This window comes from Corapipo altera, unplaced genomic scaffold, assembly GCF_003945725.1.
Source record: "Corapipo altera isolate COAL_440 unplaced genomic scaffold, ASM394572v1 0, whole genome shotgun sequence".
NCBI classification, from domain to species: domain Eukaryota; kingdom Metazoa; phylum Chordata; class Aves; order Passeriformes; family Pipridae; genus Corapipo; species Corapipo altera.
In genome coordinates, this window is record NW_020884872.1 from 17,043,073 (window position 1) to 17,063,110 (window position 20,038).

Consider the following 20,038-nt stretch of genomic DNA (forward strand, 5'->3'; position numbering starts at 1 on the left):
ATGTGGCAACCAAGCCACTAAATTCAAGTAACATCAAAGATGAAAATTAGTTTTTCCACTCCTTTTACAAGTTAATCAACAAAACTCATACTTACACCACTTTCTCCATTTACACATTTTTCCCACAACAGTTCTAATGTGGAAATTTCAATGGCTAGGACACAAATGTAATTTCCAATCAGATTGAAGCATCAGCTCGCATCTAGCATGTGGGGCCAAACCCAGGAGGCAAGAGATTTTCAGCAGGGAGAGTCATGGAAAGGGCTGGCCCTATCCTCACCCATATCTCATCAGCAGTTGTGCACCAGCTTGTGCCCACGTTGCTTTCAAAGATTTCCCACTGGCAGGTTTTGGGGATGATGTTCAGCTGCTGCTTGCACCTTTTAACATAGCTGATTATTTTTAAAGATATGGATAAAGAAATCCTAAATATAATTCCAGATCTCTTGCATGTGTTACAGATAGGAATAAAAATGAAACCAAATTTCTTAGGCTCAGAATCCAACTAGCTTTAACAAGTTTGAATCCCCAAATACACAAACACAGATTTTGCTTTAGTAGCCAGACAGAACAAAAACGGAAATGTTTACATGGTTTAGACTTGTTCATGGAAGTTCTGCCTAATTTCACTTGCACACAAATGGGCAAATATTCAGTGACAGAAACAGGATTTTGTGCTTGGTTTTGGGAAAAGAAAAAATTTAGGAAAGAAAAAAGTGCAAATAGAGATGATCTGTGAGAACAAAACTTTCACAAACAGACCCAGAGAAATGAGGCGAAGGTCCTCCTGAACAAATATTGCGATTTTTTTGCTAGTAGATTCATGATGGTTTGTTTAGACTGAGAAATTGCTTAAAAATAAAAGGGTACTGCTTAGATACAAAACTCCTGGTGTGACTGTAACTCAGTAAAATCAATTGAAGAGGGGAAAAAGACGCAAGCCCACATAGGGCTGCAATTTCCACTCCACACAGAGAGCACAGGGCCTCCTGTGGGAAGTGCAGCTCCCCAGACATGTGGTTTCAATATCTGTGGAATATGCAGTGATCACTGCTGTGTAGCAGGCAATCAGCTCTCCCTTTCTTTCATCCTGTTAGGGCTTGGCAGATAAGATGGGTGGTTTTGTACAGCGTGCTGTGTCCAGGGAGGTGCACAGCAAAGTTTCCTGCACACAACTTTCTGGGGAGCGGTGCAGATCTGCGCTCTCATGTCTCTGCGGGTTTTCTTTGCAAATCCCCTGCAGGCAGAGTTTGCTCAACTAGTTGAACTAGCTCTTTCTGTCTTGTTTTTTTGGCAAACTAAGAATTTCCTTCCTGATAAAAACTGACTGCGGGCGCCCCGATTGGGTGTCGTGTTGGAGAGGATGTGACATCAGGCACATCTCTCGCTTTGCTGGATCGCTGGCTGCTGACCAGGGCAGCCAGGGAGCTGCTTCGTTAAATCCCAACCCAGGTACTCGAGTTTCTGCACGGAGTGCTGCCGGCACCATGTCCCGGGCTGCTGCAAAGTCTGTTTGACTCATGCGTGCTGAGCCTGCTTCATAGATCACTCTGACCGCTGGGGGCTCACCGGGGACGATGGAATTTGAACTCTGGAGACCAACCACAAAGTGAAAAAACAGAAATTGGACAGACAGAGCTGAGATGGATGATGAGAGACCAAATCAAAATGCCATCAAATTGCAAGCAGTTGGAGGCCAGGCGTCTGCAATGTCTCCATCAAACTCGCTGATGAGGGGTAAGTAACTCTCCTACCCCACCACAAGTCTTCAACTCTGCCGGAGGCAGCAAAGGACAGGGTCAGGCTGCAGTGATGTGCTGCTCCCTATGTCCAGCTTCAACAGGTCCACAATCAATCCCACAAAATGCTGTCATGCCTTTGCACTTTGGAAGGGATTTTTAAAAAGCTATTTTTACTCCATACTGAAATTTTGGTTGGTTTTTTTGTGTATCATAGAAAAGGGTATTTGACACTGTACTGCAGTTTGTTCAAGCAGAAACAAATGCAGCATTTGAACCACAGCACACTGAAAAACAAGTGGCAATGTGGCATATTTAAATTAAATTAGTGCCAGCTGGAAGCTCAGCCCTGGCTCAGTTCTTCTTTTCTTTTTCTTTCTTTTATTTTTAATTTTTAAATTTTTTTCTTTTAATTGTTATCTTTCTTCTTCTTTTTCCTTTTTTCCTTTACTGCATCGTTTCTCCTTTTCTTTCAGATGAGCAAACCTCAGTGTTTTTGTCCAGGCTGAGCCACCAGCCCTGGTGGGTTCTTCTGCAATGGCACTATGATCAGTTTTGACCAATGCTGTTGTGGTCAGATAACAGCAAACAGTTATTCAGACAAATGGTCTCACTCTAATCACTGCTCTGTGTCTGGACCAGAGCCACTGAAAATATGGCATAGTGAAAAAAGACAAGTAATTTATAACTTCACATAACAGTTTAGCTGGTCGTGTTCCACATAGCTGTTTCTATGAAGTTACTCCTTCATCTAGTGGTGACTGTAGAGGGAAAGAGGCAAATTAAGAAAATGTGACTTCACACTGTCCTCACTCCTTTCCTGGGCTGTTCAGGATGCTTCCACTCATACCAAATTGAAAGTTAAGACCATAAAACCACAATGCACAGTTGATCAGTCTGTCTGCTGTGTAGTCTGCTTCTCCTCATGTGTGTCATATGTGTGCATCCTGAGGCTGGAGTGGGAGGGAAGGGACAGTGATGTTATTAACAGTATGAATTGAAACAGGACCACATTGGAGATGAGCTCCAGCAAAATGGAGGGTGGAAGGAGGGGATCCCCTATGGTGCACTGCTGGACACAGATAATTTGGTCCTTTGAAAATCAGAGTTCAGTCCATTCCTCTTGTGTTCACCTGTCAATAAGCTCTGCCGGCAACTTCCAGCCAGAATGTATTTGCCTCAGGCAACATATATCACAAACTTTAAGGGATGGTCTTTGCATATGAAAAATACCATTTTTAGTGCTGTTCTATGTAGTGCCTTTATGTCTGCAAATATGTATGCAAGAGCATACCTTCACTGAAAGGACTTCAAAGTCCCTTTCAAGCTGCACCGTGTGTGATGAGCGTGGAAGGAAACCAGCCAGGGACAGGCACAGAAGGCGCAACACCCTCCATGTAGTCAGAGGCTGGAAGAAGTAACTTCATCCATCATTACAAAAAACAGTGCTCTAGAAAGATCCAGTGAAAGCTCTGTTGTCCACAAGGAGCAGTCAGAATTTGCATGGTTGTGTGGTTATTACTATAAAGCTCCCTCTGTATACACCACCCTGCCAGTGTCACATGCCCAATTGATGGCAATGCAATCAAATATGACCAGTGGTTTAATGTGACCTCTGGGCTGGCTGGAATTTCCTGTGGTGAAAGGGGAGCTAGGTGACCCAATGCCACTGAAAGCCAGTGAGATTTGGATGTCTAGATGCTGAACTACTGTCTTGGTAACAGAAAAACAATCTGGACCCTCCACACAGCAGAAACAATGCAGGGTCTAAGGACTGATGATATTCTCTGTTCTGTATCTTTTCCACCTTTCTTTCTCTCCTCCCTTGCTTGGTCTGGGCAAAACACAGCTGTCATATTCTACCCTGTACTCCATACCGAGGTGTGCTGTGGGAGTGGAAGCTTGTGAAAGTGTGTTGTAGCTTGTGAGCCAGAACCTTTGAGAAGTTTATTGTGGGAGTTGAGAGCTTATTGAATGTATCGTAAAAATGAAGGGCTTGTTTTGAGAAGAGTGTTGTAAAGTGTTAGCCAGCACTTTTTGAGTCTAAACAGTGGGCTCATTTCCAGAATTAAGGCAACTGTACAATAAAGCACAAGCGCTCCCTGACACATGATTTGGTGTATTTGTTCAAACTGACAAGAGTTTACAACAAACATCATACCCCTGACTGGTGGGTCATAACACTTGTCCAGAGGGCTGATGTGAGGGTCACTATCAGAAGTCTCACTATAATCCAGGAAAGCTTCATCTACCACCTTCTTGTCATCTCTAAGGTGAAGGGCCCTGAGGGGAAGCCATGTGAGGAATGGCTGAGGTCACTTGGTCTGTTCAGGCTGGAGAAGAGGAGACTGAGGGGAGACCTCAATGCAGTTACAATTTCCTCATGAGGAGAAGAGGAGGGGCAGACACTGATGTCTTCTCTCTGGTGACAGAACCCGAGGGAATGGCCTGAAATTGCATCAGGGGAAGTTTAGGTTGTATGTTGGGAGAAGGTTCTTCACCCAGAGGGTGGTTGGACACTGGAACAGGCTTCCCAGGGAAGTAATCACAGCACCAAGCCTGACAGAGTTCAAGAAATGTTTGGATGATACTCTCAGGCACATGGTGTGACTCTTGGGTCTGTCCTGTGCAGGGGTAAAGGTTGGACTTCATGATCCTTATACCCATAAGGTATACCCCTTCCAACTCAGCACATTATGTGATTCTGTGATTCTGTGATTCTGTAATTGGGGTCTGACTCAGCTTGCCTGTGGACTAAGGTGGGTAAATTTCAAATTTGGATGAAAAATCTTGTTTCTCTGTGAAAGAGCAGTTGTACATAATTTTGGCAATCAGAAATCCTTGTTCCAGTGGCAGCACATACAGTGAACACGATGTGTCACCCATGTACACTGGTCCTGCTGCTTCACAGGCAGCTTTAGAGGGCAGAAGGTTTTGAACACTTTCCCAAAAGTCACTAGTTCAGGATTTTGAAAGACCATGTCCAGCTGGAACTGGCATTTCCTTAGGCCTTAATCAAATATAAATACTGATCATTTGTATGACTGACAGTGTGCCTCCTGTGCTGTGTAGAAGAGGGATGTGAGATATGAAAATCCACTGCAGCCTCCCTCCTCTTCCAGGCAAGAAACACACATTCCAGCTGGGAACAGGCAGAAAATAGAAATTTTGTTGTTTGCCAAAAGATGATGCCCTTGGTGCAAAAGCTGGGGAAATTTGCCTTCCCTTCTGGAGGGCTTGCCTACCTGGTATTGCTTCAGGGTGAAGGTATTTGCTGCAGATGGAGATAGGGCAGGAGAGACATCAGCTTGGGGCCATGCAGTTCATGGCTGCAGATCTGGAAGTACACCATGGCAATTAGTCATCAGTCATCAGACCTCTCTTTGCAAGGTATCCGAGGCTCGTGTGGAGGATTCCATAGCACTCCACTTCCATCTAGAATAAAACTCTTGGTTCCTCTCAGTATAGAACTCTCAGCTGGATTATGATGAGTTAGCACATACCTCTTTATTTTCCACTAACATTTATTTTTGATGCTTATATGGTCAATCTTTCAGTTCATTGTTACAGCTTGGCAAAATTACATGCTAATGGTCAGTCCACAAATGATCTGGCTCTTTTTAGTATCAGTAGAAACCTATATTTTCTCAAACAAGGGCTGAATGGATAAAATCTGCACATAGATATATATCCCTCTTTGTAACCAGAATGCTGACATGATGATATAACAGGTCAGTAGACTGCACAAACCCCTGCTTATATTTGTGTGGCCAAAAAAAGATCAAGTTGCAGCTCAGAAAACTTGTTCTTCAATCTAGATTTTTAGAATTTCTATAAACATACTTCCCTCACAACTCATGCAAATTGGGCAATGACATTAGTTTCTAAATGGGACAAAGCTTTTTACAGACCCTGGAAACACAAACAACAGTAATACAGGCAGGATAAGCAAGAACAACAGCGCAGCCAGATAAGCATCAATTTGACACACATCACTTAAAGTAAAGTTATTTTAGTCAGTTAATTCTATGCTTTAATAATTGTAGCAGTTTGGCTACCCTTATGAGACCAGACCTGCAGCTTCTGGAATTGGCTGTTCATCTGCTAAAGCAAAAGGATGTTTCTGAACTTATTGAAACTATGTGTCTGTTGTGGGACATGGCCCATGGAACATAGAAGGAGGCAGGCAGAGCTCAAATGAAGGTAATAACAAAAATTACACATTTCTTTAGAAGCTAATTCATGGAGTCGTAACATAGTTTTGGGTTGAAGGTACCTTTAATGTCCCTGCAATGAGCAGGAATACCTTCCACCAGAGCAAGATCCTCAGAGCCTTGTCCAGCATGATCCTGAATGTTTCCAGGGATGGGGCATCTCCTGCCTCTCTGGGCAACCTGTTCCAGTATTTCACTGCCCTCAATGTAAGAATTTTCTTCCTTATATCTAGTCAAAATTAACCTCTTTTCATTTAAAACCTTTACCCCTTGTCCCTTTGTCACAACAGGGCCTGCTTTCTCCTCATCTTTCTTATATGCCTGTTTAAGTACTGAAAGGCTGCAGTGAGGTCTTCTCAGAGCCTTCTCTTCTCCAGGCTGAACAATCCTAAATCTCACAGCTTTTCCTTAGAGGAGAGGTGCTCCATCCTTCTGATCATTTTTGAAGCTCTCCTGTGGACCTGCTCCCACAGGTCCATGTCTTTCCCATGCTGAGAACCCCAGTGCTGTATGCAGTATTCCAGGTGGGATCTCATGAGAGCATAGGGGCAGAATCACCTGCTGATGAGGCTGTTTTTGATGTAGACCAGGATATCGTTGACATACTCCAGCCTATATGGATATCAGGTGTTGCCTCAGCTGAGATGCAGCAGCTTCCATGCTTGTGGGACCTCATGAGGTTTTCATGGGCCTACTTCTTGAGCTCGTCTGGATCCCTCTTGGTGGCATCCCATCCCTCAGGAGTGTCAGTTGCACCACTCAGCTAGATGTCATCTGCAAACTTGTTAAGGGTGCACTCAGTCCCTTTCTCTATGGCTTGACGAAGACATTGAATAACCCTGGTCCCAGTGCAGATCCCTGAGGAACACCACTTGTCACTGATGTTCATTGGGACATTGAGCCATTGGTCACTACCCACTGAATGAGACCATCCAACCAACTCCTCATCCACCAAACAGTTCACCCATCAAATTCACCTCTCTCAAATTTAGAGAGAAGAGTGTCATGGAGAATCATGTCAAAGGTCTTACAAAAGTCCAGATAAATGACATCTGTAGCCCTTCCCTTGTCCACTGATGTAGACACTCCACTGCAGAAGGCCACTAGGTTGGTCAGGGACTGATATACATCACCCAGATTTCCTGAGTTCATTCCTCTGTTCATTTCAAGTACTTATAATCATTGGGGTGGACATGAAGTGGCTCAAAATGTTGTGTTGTCATAGCAGAAATATCCTTTTGCCTATATGAACAACTACACAAATGTATTGCACAGTTTTAAAAGAGTCTTGCAAGAATAACTATAAATCTATAGCAGACTTTTTGCAGCCACAATGCCAGCAAAAGTCACTCCCCTTACCCAACATAGTTATGCAGGCAAAGATTTCTGTGTTTGATGAACAACATATTTCAGATACCAGCATCTTCATGTCACCATTTACATAGTTGCAGAATTTTTCAATTACAGACACACTTTAAGCCTTACTATACTAGACCTCATCTTGTTTAAATTTGTGCTCCTTCGCTGACCACCCTTGAAAGTGAGAGAGCAATAGCCCAGCAGGCTGGGAGATGGTTGACACAGTTGGTCATCACCTATTTACAGCACACCATGGCATAGTCACAAGGGGCAAGACACTGGTCGTGAGAGGTTCAGGTCTCCCATGCATGGTCATACCTGAGACGAGATCTGTGAATCTTGTATGAGCACTGACATCATTACCTTATCTGTAAAAGTTATTTTAAAGAATTATGGTGGCTTATTAGGATTTTTTTGCTGAAGGTGGACTTCTCACTGATAAGCATTCCATTCCATATATGTGGTCTAGTATAATTCCTGAAAACCTCAGCAACTCATCCAGCAAATCAGTCATTGGGGTTTTCTCTGTAGTTAGTGGAAGCAGAGTGGGACATCTTCAGAGAGCAGCAAAATGTATTTCCAAAAGAAGTTAGGTAAAGTGCCCTCTGAAAATGCTTCCCTTCCTTCCCAGGGGGAACCTGGGCTATTGACATAGACCAGGCACTGGGTTCTGAGTTGTTGAATGCTGAAGGAGGTAAATATCTCCTAGAGGGATTATTGCTGTCAGCTGGCTCTGAGCGATAAAATCTGCAATACTGAAGATCTTCTATTAATATTTACATGGTATATATGTTTTGTACCTCACTTTGTGGTTTCAATAACACAGAAAACATAGCTATCACTTATAATGCACCACTCACACCAAACACTGAACACTGAAAGGCAAAATTAATAGGTAACACAATTTACCTCTTTGTACTTTGGTACCTTCTCTTGCTAAGTACTGACCCTAGCCCAGCTCTGAGCAGGGGTAAATGTCTGGGCAGCCATAGTCTCTTCAAAAGTTCTTTTGAGTTAATTGGTAAAATGTAATGAGTTCATAAAAGCAAAGGCACTGGAAATAATTGAAAGAGAGGGACAAGTTCAGCCAGAGGCAGGTGATGTTCTGCAAATCCCTCTCCAGTCTTCTGAAAGGGAGTACAGCTGCCCAGTGCAAACACAGGATGAGTTAAAAACACACTCAGAGAGAAGTCATTCTTATCTGTCTCCCTCACAGCAGCTGCTCCAAGGAAAGCCTGGCAGGTCAAATAAATAAAATAGAAGAGAGGTCACAGAGTTGAAGTAAAGTATGCTGATGAAGTGGAGTTCCTAGCCTTCTTCCTGTCTTTCTTTTTATACAGACTTTGTTTCAGACTGGTCTCCTCTACATGAAGCCTCTATCTGTGGGCGTCTGCTTACTGTGAAGAAACTCATTGAACAGGTACTCCTCCACCAGGCTGATGTGGTCTCTGCTGGGTTTGTTCAGTGGTTGGATGCGGTCTGTGCTTTACTGTGAAACTTCCAGGGTGAGAAAATCATGCTGACCAGACTGCAGTGAAATTTTCGTGTAGCAGGTTTTTTTCCCAGTTCCTTGCCCAGCACAAGCTCTGGGCACTAAGCTGATGATGCATTGAACTATCCAGGGTAATACTTTAATTCTGGTGCAAGTAATGGTAGCCTCGTTGCCGGGATCTCTGGATGGCTGAGGGATTCCCTCTGCAGCTCCTGTGCCTGTGAGCAGCTTTCTGGTGCCCCATTTGGGGGACAGCTCTGGACTCATCTGAACTTGTGTTGAGGTTTCAATTCATCCACTCACACATTTGTTTCTGAAGTGCCCGAGGGTATCTTGGGGTCCTGCTGCTGCTGCAGAAGGATAGGACTAGGGAGAAGTGATTTCTGAATGTCACCACTTCATTTCTTTGAAATCCTTGAATTTAGTTAGTGGAGGAGTTGATGGAAAGGGAAAGGATATTGGACTCTTCCAGCCTAACCTTCTGAAGCCCTTGCTAGAAACAAAAGATCTTGTAGAATGAAACCAATGGTTTCTAATACAGGGACTGGCTTTCCTTCAGTGGGTACCTTGCTGCAAAGGGCAGAAAACACTTCAAGAGCGTTTCTGGATTGGACCCAGTCAAACAACTGCAGACTCAGTGGGCAGGAGGTCAGAAGGCTTAAGCAGTGATATAAAAAGGCAGCAATCACAACCTTGCCAAGAGCTTTAGTAGCAATTTTTTGTATTTTTATTATTATTATTTATTTCATATTTTGCTATTCATGGTGTACTAGAAAAAAAATCATGCTGAGTTCATAACAGGATGTCTGTATTGTGCCATTGGACAGTCCACTACAGCTTTCTGTGGTGATTAGCAGTGTGTAGAAGAAAAGACCTCTTGTATGCTGTGCCAGTATCCACTCCAGCCAAAGCATCACAAATATTTGGTTACTTTTTGAGACAAGAACCTACAGGCAGTTGAGGAAGTCTGATTACATACAACTTTAAAGCCAGAAAGTGGTTGTTGTTGTTGTTGTTGCTATTGTTGTTTTGTATGGGCCTTTTGGTAGCTGGTTGTAATGATTTTTTCTGTTATCTTATCAGGGGAGTGATGTTAATCTTGTTACAGCGGACCAGGTGTCTCCTCTCCATGAAGCCTGCCTAGGGGGTCATGCTGCTTGTGCCAGTGTCCTGTTAAAACATGGTGCTCAGGTGAGTACATGATGGACAGGCCGTTGCCTCTAGTGTTATATGTTGTATTACCACATTTTAATGCTAAGTGATGCCATGGCAGCATATCACTGTGATTTACACTCTGTACTTACCTCTGCTTAAGGTGCTTGTGTAAAATGCATTTCTTTACATAGCAAGCCAGAAAGCACGGACATAACCAACAGGTATTAATGTTCTTTAGATGAAGATGCAATGTTCTCGTAATTTACAAGAACAAGGGAAAGTTCATCTTGCAAAGGGTTTATAATCTCTCAGCAGTTAAGGGTGTATTTTATTTTCTGCACACATTAATCTCATTGGTATCAACATGCAGAGTCTCAAGTAGAGGTGTAGGGCTGCTGGGACCAACTGATAATAAAATGGAAAGAAAATGAAAACAACGTGCAAGTAAAATGGTGAAATGGTGTCTCATGGTCACTACTTTTGAAGCTAATGTCAAAATTATCGTAAGAAAGTTGACTCACGCATATACTATCTTTTAGTTTAAAATTAAAAAAAAAAAAAAGAAAAAAGTAAAAGAAGGGGAGTGCTGCACACTTTCATCCAGAAATGCACAATTTCAGGAGAGAGCTTTGGGCAGGTGTGTTTCAGCTGAGATGACTGAGAAACGGGCACACATTTAACTTGATAACTCCCAAGAGACCCCGGAGTGGCACTGAGAAAATATATTTTTTTGCAGGAGAGGCTTAGGTGCAATTTAAAAAAGTGTATTTTTAATGATCATGTTAATAAAGTCATAATCTTCAGAAGCACCAGAGAGTTTTGGCACGGAATTAAATAAAAAGTATTGAGAACCCTATTACCTTATGAGAAACTGGATAATTGTCATCAATTTTGAATAACAAGAAGACAAATAAAATGCCTGATTGAGTTATTTTCCCCCAGGTGAATGGAGTGACTGTTGACTGGCACACTCCTTTGTTCAGTGCTTGTGTCAGTGGCAGTGTGGCTTGCTTGAATTTATTGCTGAAGCATGGAGCCAGCCTACACCCACCCTGTGACTTGGCATCCCCCATCCATGAAGCTGCTAAGAGAGGTAACCTCACAGGCATCAGCCCTCTTTTCCAAGTTGCTAGCAGTGTGTTGAGGTAGAAGAGAGAGATAAAGATAATTTTCTCAGTTTGGGTCATGTAAAATGCCTTGCTAGTTGGTCTCATCACGAGGGGTGCAGTTCTTCCCACCCCTACTGCTCATCAAGGGCAGGTCAGCTCAGTGTCAGATCCTCTGAGTTCACATGGTGACACCTGGAAGGGGATGCATTATCCAAGTCAGCTGCCTAAAATGTGGACATTTGAAGGAGAAGTCTGACTATCTTTAAAAGCAGTGGAGAGAAACACAGAGGGATTAATCTCATCTTCAGTAGACATCTGAAATGAATCAGATAAAATCAGATAAAATATGAGGCCTTTTGCCTGTTTTGCTGAGTGTGGCTTTGCAGCTCCTGTTCTCCAGGCTGGATACACTGGAATGGATGAAAGTATTACACTACCACCTCTTGACAAAACATTGAATCTTTGCCAAACTTCACCGTTGCAACAGAAAATTTGCTGGGGAAAAAAAAAGTCTGATCTCTCTGAGTTGACTCTTCCTTTATCCCTTTTAAGGTCATGTGCAATGTGTTGAACTCCTTGTGTTCCATGGGCTAAATATAGATCACAACATCAAGCATCTGGGTACTCCACTTTATGTAGCTTGTGATAACCAGCAAGTAAACTGTGCCAAGAAGCTGCTCGAGTCAGGTAAAAATAAAAATAAAGAATGATGTACTTTTGTTTCCTGCAACAGCTATCTTTGGATTATCTTTGCATCAAAGACTCAGAGACCCTCCTGCCTTGGGACCTGGAGAGGTTTCACTCCTAATGGCAGTCCTGGGTTGAATGTGGTAGTAGGGTGACCAAGATCTTCTTTACGTAGGAACTAAGCTTTACAGCTTCCAACAAAATGATAGTTGATTCTGTATTTCACATGACTGATGGTGCCTGGACCTCTTTTCTCAAGAAGTCAAATATAACTTAATCTAAATATTGAATGTTTGCTGTTATTTTCTTTTTTCTGATAGTTTGTTTTTTGCTGCCTCCTATATATAGAAATGTGTACTATAAAAACTTTATAAATGGTTTTGAATTAACTCTGCAGCTCACCCTTCTTAAGGTGTTTTAGGAACCATTATTCCAGAGTAACAAATGGGGGAATTCTCATCAGGGATGCTTATATCCTACCAAGGGCCTCTAGAACTTTTCCATCTTTACATTTTTTACCCAATAGATACTTTGGCATTTGGGGATTCCACCAGCTTAAGCCTCCAGTACAGAGCATGTTGAAACCTTGCATGTATATTGAGGGATGAGGAGTAAAGGTGGGACATAGGTGGAACTATACCTTTGTCCTGCTTCAAGATATACACAAGCTGGGCTGTGGATGAAGGACTTCCTCATGTACCATTCTTCTGGGATCATTTTCTTAGTCACAACCCCACTGCTCCTCAACCAGTGTGAGTTGTGCATGTGCAAGTTGTAGTACAAGCCCAAGCATAAAGCAGTCCACCTCTGCCTGAATATTACATCATTTATGTGTTATTCGGAGCAGTAGCAGCTAGTACAGTAAATGGAAATAAGCTACCGTATAGTCATTATTCTTTGACATTATTCTTTGTCATCTCTTGGTGTTCAGGAGCAAATGTGAACAGTGGCAAAGGCCTGGACTCCCCTCTGCACGTGGCTGCCAGGAATTGCAATGTGGAGTTGGTGACGCTGCTGATGGACTTTGGAGCAGACATTTGGGTGAAGAATGCTGATAACAAGAGGCCAATGGAGCTGGTCCCACCTGGCAGTCCTGTGGGCCAACTATTCCTGCAGAGAGAAGGTGCCCCTTAGTTCTTGTATTATTTAGGGAAAAACTATGCAGACTGTTGCAAAAGGCTATGCTATTCCAGGCTACTAACACCAGAAAACCTTGAATAACTAAGGTTGCCTCTGTTCCCTGGCATAGGGACACTATGTTTTCTAGTGCCAGAATATAGTGGATCTCTAACAGTGGTTATGGTAAAAATAATAACCCATCTTGAACCTTTGGATTGTGAATCTACTGCATTGGGGAGCAATCTTATGGAGCTTGCAATATAATGAGTAATAGAGTTTAGGGTGACAAAAACAAGCAAAACACTCCTTAAAAATTAATGGTAGCTTTTTCTCATTACATAAAACAGTGAATTTAGGGAGGATCTCTCAGTTCCTTTGTGTCTGAGATGGGAGTAGAGCCAGGAGTGTTCTCTGGAGCAAATGCAGGCAGCAAACCACCTCTGATGGGAGTTGAGGATAACCAGTGAGTGACTGGCATCTTTGGTTATACAATCAGTTTTGTGCTGGATATTGGTCTCAGCACAAACGTATAAATGCAAATTTGCAACCAGAAAAATTTTAATGCATGTGATAATAAAAAAAAGGATATCGAAAAACTTATTTTCTAGTTCTTTGTGCTAAACTTTGATTCTTGGGCCAAAGTTCTTACACAGATGCAAAAGTATCTTTAAAATGAAAGACTATATTATTTTATTTTTTTGAGGTGGGCATTAAGGAAAATTGCGCAGGAATGATATAATGAATATATATATTTATATACATTTAAACACTAGGCTTTTTTTAAAGGCCAACACTACATGCTGAATAATCCAGCAGTATAATCATAAACCTTAGGAAGTATCTATTTTGTATATGTAAATTAAATAGTTCCAGGTAATTTTATTTTATTGATTATGAACTCTTTAATTAATTATGGAGAGAAATGTTACTTGCCATTCTTGAGGGAAATTAGACTAAGGTCTCTAGTGTCTGCTCATTTTTGTATACTTGTCTTCTTTAGAATTTCTCTCAGTCATCAAGCTATACACATTACTAAATAATCTGGATTTTCACTGTTTTAAACAAGCTGATGATGGTGTGGTCCATGACTTTATTATGCCAGTTACATGTTGATGTGATTGTTGCCATGGAGAAATTTACACCAAGGTAGAACTGGAATAATAAAATGATGAATCAGGCTCTGCTTGAAATAGTAATAGGAAAATAATAGCATGGAAGCAACTGTGCTGTCCATGTTATGCATGAGCAACGGATATTTCGTTTCCCAGCCTAATCTATGGTACACAGAGCAGTGATCTTTATGAGTTCCAACCCTGCTCTGCTTGACTCCTGACTTCCATGGCACTGTGTGTGTCCTGTTTATTTGAGATAGAAAAACAGGCACACCCTGTGGAGCTGGCCCAAGACACTCTGCTGACAGCTCAGGCAGTAAGGAACTTTTCTAAGTGAAACTCAGCAATCAAAATCAGAAACAATAAATGCCTAAATGGATTTTTTCTGTGGAATAGTGTTTTGCTGTTCTCCAACATGCCCTTCTCTGGGTAGGGTCATGCCTGAAGGACAGCTGATATCTGACTTCTTTGGCTGGCTGAATGATTGCAATCTGGAGAGTGGTGCAAATACCACCTGTCTTGTTTCACACAGAGGTTTGGAAATGTGCTGTGGGGATCATTCACCCCACCAGCCCCATGGCCCCTCAGCACCAGCTGATTCTCCCCTGCCCTGCCCCCAAGCATGGCTCCTCTCCCCCCACAGCCCAGATGCTGGGGAACAGGAGCCCCCCAGCCCATGGCTGGGCAGGCTGCAGGGAGTGTGTTTTACCAACAGAGACAAGGTGGTGAGTGTGCTGACCCGGTCGCCTTCCCAGAGCAGATGTAGTACATGTTGTGGTTTCCCTTCCCACACCTTCACCATGCTTCTGGACCACCTCACACTCTCCTTGCATTGTAGGGAGGGTCCCACGTATGGGTGGAAGCTAATGATCCAGAAAATGTGCTGTGTTTTTGAAGAGTATGCTTGTGCTTGCTAAGTATTTTCCAGTGTAGTGTCATGGCTTGTGTTATGATAAATCTTCATGTTTTCGGTTTGGTTGCTTTTTCTTTTAATGGAAGCTTTTTTTTATTTTAAATGTGAGGTTTATAGTCACATTTATCTTTGGGATCAGAATGGTGAAGTACAAGTGCACTGTTATAGTGCAATAGTCAGTTTAACTTGCCCCATATTGGCTTGCCTTGTTTTGTACCCAAGGACAGGGTAACTAAGTCACATGCTGACTCCTAGCAGAAGGGTGCAGCCCTTTGCACAGTCTTTTGGTAGCACAGCAGTTTTCAGCCTTGAAGAGCTGTTGGAAATGTGGTGTCCTGCATGAGGGAAGTCTCAAAAGCTGATCAAAGCTGCGACCTCACTGCATTTTTGCTGTAACCTCCCTTCCTTCCCACTGCACGGCACTCCTCTACCAGCACCAACGCTTCAGCTCTCAGAGCATGGCTATCTCAGCTGCCAGGTGGGCAGGCATGGGCGAGTGGCACCTAAACTGTCCCCTCCCAGCTCACTTACCTCCCTCTTGCTTTCTGCAGTGTGTCTTCTTATCTCCTCCCCACTCCCACCATCCAGCCCCCACATCCATGCTTGTCCTTCTTACCTGCCCTCCCACAGTCCTCTGCCACCCTCCACACTGCGGCCCCTGTGCGGATGATGCCCTGGGGGGCTGAACACTAACAGGTACAATAGTTAAAATTTCACATAGGATCTACCTCTTCCTGAAAAAGATAAGTGACCCAAATAAGTGTATTGTGGGTGTACAATAAGTGTATTATACTTAGATTTTTAAAAAAGTGACAAAGATTCTTCAGCAGGGCTTGCATTTATCAACATGGGACAGGTTAATCTGGAAGTTTAAATAAAGAATTATATAGTGTTTCTTCTGCTATGTGTTTGTCACTGTTATGAATTACATCTCAAGAAAGTAGTGGACTGAAAATTTGGATCTCACAGGGGAAGTGAGGGAAGAAAGGACTTTTAAGGTAGTATCAATCGTCTCAGACAACTAAGTGCTTCACACTCGATCAGCTTAAAAGGAAAGGCTGATGCTGTTGGTGCTAATTGCAGCTGTATAATGACAGAGTGGATTAGTCATGGACTGGACTGCTGGTTGGCTGATGTCATTTGGTGGGTGAAGGATTGGCTTTTCACTGCTGAATGTGAAAACCTGGTGAGAGGTGGGTTGCAGGAGGTGGACAGAGCAGTGATGCACAGCTACTGTTTCAGTTTTATAATTTTGACACTGTAAAGCCATGTATGTAACTTTTTCCCTACTTCTTTCTACAGGGCCACTGTCCTTGATGCAGTTGTGCCGTCTGAGCATCAGGAGGTGCTTTGGGTACAAGCAACATCAAAAAATATCTGGACTTCTCCTCCCGGATGAGCTGAAACATTTCCTTCTCCACATTTGAGCCTTTAATATTCAAAATGATGCCTTTAACAACACAGCAAGGTTTGTTGGCTCTTTTTTCATCACTAGTGTTGCCAGTGTCTGCAATGTTAACTTAATGGCAATTTTGGATCTCTAGTAAAGCCTGCGTCCAAGAAGCACAGGACTGACTGACTTGCTCAGTCCTCACTGCTGCCACTCCCACCAAATCCATAATTTGGAAAGAAACAATCCTGCATGGTTGCATGGTGAATCTTGGAAATGTAACTTGAGAACCCCCTTGAAAGCATAGAAAATTAACATTTTAAAACAGATCTCCTGATTATCTGGCACAGTTTCAGAGGTCTTGTGGTTGACAACCCCCAGTCCAGCACTAACAGCACTTCACTCATATGTTAAGCACGCTGAGGAGTAAGCAGAGCTCACGAGCCTATCATCTGTGAGGGCTGAACTCACACCAGTGTACGGGTAAGGGAAGAGAACCCAACTGAACCTACTTGCCAAACAAGAGAGGCCCTCTGGCAGAAGTTATTTATTTTCTAAGGATATCACACTGCAGACTGCAGACAGATAAGCACCAACCAACAATCATCTGCATTTAGGCCAGCATCTGAAATAGGCATTTCTGTCATGACAGCAAGTAGGTCAGTGCTGATGGCAGCTTCCTACAGTGCAATAATAGTGAGGGCAGAGTTTTTAATCATCCATTAAAATCGCTTATTCCTGATACTTTGAGACATAAAAGAGCTACACTTCAGAACTACACATTTTGTCCTTGTAGCATATTATTTTTCAAGGACACAGGCTAACAGGCTATCAGTTGCAGGCATCGAGTGCCTCCCTTTTTTGCCCTGAAAATTAGGTGATATTTCCTAAGCATTTTTCAGCATGCATCAGAAAAACAACAGCTTCTATCTCCTTTCCCCACCCAAGAAAAGAGATCATCTTAAGAGTAAGATAATCTTTTTTTCTTGGAGAGTTGCTACCTCATAGAATTTTCCATGGGAGTGGTAATAATAACACCTCCAATGTGTGGTCATAAAACAAACAATGAAAATACGGAAAATAAAATCCATTCCAAAATATAAAAATAGTGGACAATTTCTGCCCCCTGCTCAGTTGCTGAGCAGCTGACTCAGTGTATGATATATGTGGTTCTTATTCCACTGAGGTCATAAGAACACATATGCCCTCCAGCTAAACTTTAACACTGGGCATTTTTCTTTCCCTTTCAGAAACAGGTCCTGCTGCCACAAACCAAAGAGAAGTTATGACCACTCTATGCTCTCTTGGGTGCTCCCCTGGAAATATCAGCTACCTGATACTTGTGGGAGCAAGGATGAGGAGACTCCAACTCTTCTTCCCTCTTGAGCTTGTCCTGTTCCTTCTTGAGCTGTGAACCATGGTGCATCTGCATCGCCTGAGAGCAACAGTGTACCCACTGCCTCCCATGACGAGTTACCACCACATATTCCCTGTGTTGGAGGGGCAGGCCATGCACTTTGGTGCTTCTGGAGATCCTTTTCTTTTTCATTTCACTGTGGAGCACTGTAAGAGTGGGCTGGGTGTGCAAAAAGTGTGATGACATTGTTAACACTGGCAATGACATATGCAGAGTCTTCATCTCTTAAGTAGAGAGACTGGCAGCCTTCAGACACACCAAAGCTTATTTTGATATTTACCGCTGTGCCAGTGTGTGTGGTGCCAGCCTTCCTTTCACATATGGGAAGTTAAAGAGGAGGGATCAAATGCTGCCTTGGATGCTGGTATTTGATGTAAATTACAATTCAAATCCTCGTCTGGACAACATGACTGCTGGCTGTAGGTATCCAGTATGATATTTGATTCCTTTGTGCTGATCAAACACAGCACAGTTCTGTTGGTTTTGTGGGACAGTAAATCATACCCTAATGGGACAAAATGACAAAACCACTTATGTCTGTAACTACTCTGGTGATAGAGACACCTGGAAATGTTCATTTATCTGACCCAATTCATCACACATATTTGAGCCATGTAAAAATTAACTGGCTGGTTTAAGATGACCTTCTAAATTATTTCCCTCCTGCTGAGGAAATAGACATCTGTCTTTTCAGAGGTTGAATAGAATAAACCTATTCATGATGAAGGCGAATAAACCTATTCATGAAAAAAAGGCATCTTGAATGGGAAAGGTGGATCCTTCTAAAATTAGTATCTTAAACCCAATCCCCTGTTTAAGCTGAAGAGGCTGGGAATGGACAATGAACCAGTGCTTAAATATTGAAGAATAAAGTGTGAAGAATCCTTGCTTTGGTGACACATTGGAAAGCTGAAGATTCGTCTTATTATATTTGAGATGATGGAGAAACATTCTTTTTACATACCAGTTTTATCTTTTACCTTTAGACATCTTATTTTGCAACTTCAGCCAATGGGTTTATAGGAGTAATGCTAATATCAGAAGAAAGCTGCTCTGAGAATGTAGTGAGAGTGTTGCTTCCAATTTGATTTTCTTCTGGAAATTTCATGATATGACACTGTTTACTTGAATTTTCTCTGACCAAGTGTAATTAGGATGAATTCTGTATGCTCAGCTTGTATCATCTTGGCATATTTGCTTATTTATTTTCATATAAACTGTGATCAACACTGGTGAATTATAGCTTTATGCATCAACACTTATCCAGTTATAAACTGTAAAAGTTGTACAAGATGCAAACTGAATAAGCTCATTATAGGTGAGGTTTGAATTTTTTTTCTGTATTTGAAACCATTCAAAGTGTAATGCAGAACTTGAATGATTGTGAGGAATATATTCTATCAGATTCTTTCCTATTGTTCTAATAGCAGTTTAACAGTAATTAAGTTTCAATTCTGTAGGGTATTTTCTCAAAAATAAATGGTTTGTACTCTTTTGTTTGTTTTTCACTCATTTTTTAAATGATAGGCCTAATTTTGTGGATTGTCTAATACTGTGGAATTTTGGACTGAATTCTAACTGTTTGCAATCCTGCATACAAGTGGGTAGTGTACAGAATAGTTCCTTTAAATAGAACAATAACAAAGATAAGACTAAAATGCAAATACTCTGCAAATATTGCATTTTGCTGATGTTTTAAGGTGGAGCTGGACTCTGGCAATTTCTTTTCTGCTCACTTGGGGGTTAGTGAAAAGGAGACAGAGATTACACAGAGTAGGAAAAGATGTGAATTAAGATGGTCCCTGTCTAAACTAAAGTTTGTTTTGATTTGGTTGTTTGGGTTTTTTTTAAACTGATTTTCATCAATTAGTTTCCTCTGCTACCTCGGCAAAAGGCACACGTAATGTTCTGGGTGCCATTGTGCGTGTCTACACTACAGGAACCCTCTACTGGATGTGAGGGTGTGGAGATCCCTGTATGGTCATAAGTCCAACAGGTGTCTGTCAGTTGGGTACACTGTGGGGCTGAAGAGATGTGGAAGGGCAGTAATTCCCTCTCCATCAGATACATCTCTGGGAGTCCCTGCCCACAGAGTCTGGCTGACAGAGAGAGGGCAGTGCCAACAAATCACTTTACGTGATATTGCTTCTGCTGGATACAGAGAAAACTGAAACTAAACAACCAACACCTCAACAGAATAAAACAACAGAAAATGATCCTTTTTTTAATTGAAATATATCTGATGCAACAAATCATTGCAAAGTTGTTTTGGCTCTACAGCAGTTGCTAGGTGGGATCAGACATGGACCAGGACTCAGTTCCTCATTTTGCA

At 42.3% G+C, this 20,038-nt stretch overlaps 1 protein-coding gene across 1 annotated transcript; it reads left to right on the forward strand.

Moving 5' to 3' along the window:
• Positions 1 to 1,349: 1,349 nt before the first annotated feature.
• On the forward strand, positions 1,350 to 19,198 carry ASB9 (ankyrin repeat and SOCS box containing 9). Its single transcript, XM_027645746.1, has 8 exons — positions 1,350 to 1,737; positions 8,653 to 8,732; positions 9,888 to 9,995; positions 10,902 to 11,052; positions 11,621 to 11,755; positions 12,687 to 12,878; positions 16,202 to 16,367; positions 17,540 to 19,198. Exons 1-7 carry the CDS (start codon positions 1,644 to 1,646, stop codon positions 16,324 to 16,326), a joined length of 885 nt encoding a protein of 294 aa, XP_027501547.1. The 5' UTR covers positions 1,350 to 1,643; the 3' UTR covers positions 16,327 to 16,367; positions 17,540 to 19,198.
• Positions 19,199 to 20,038: the final 840 nt, after the last annotated feature.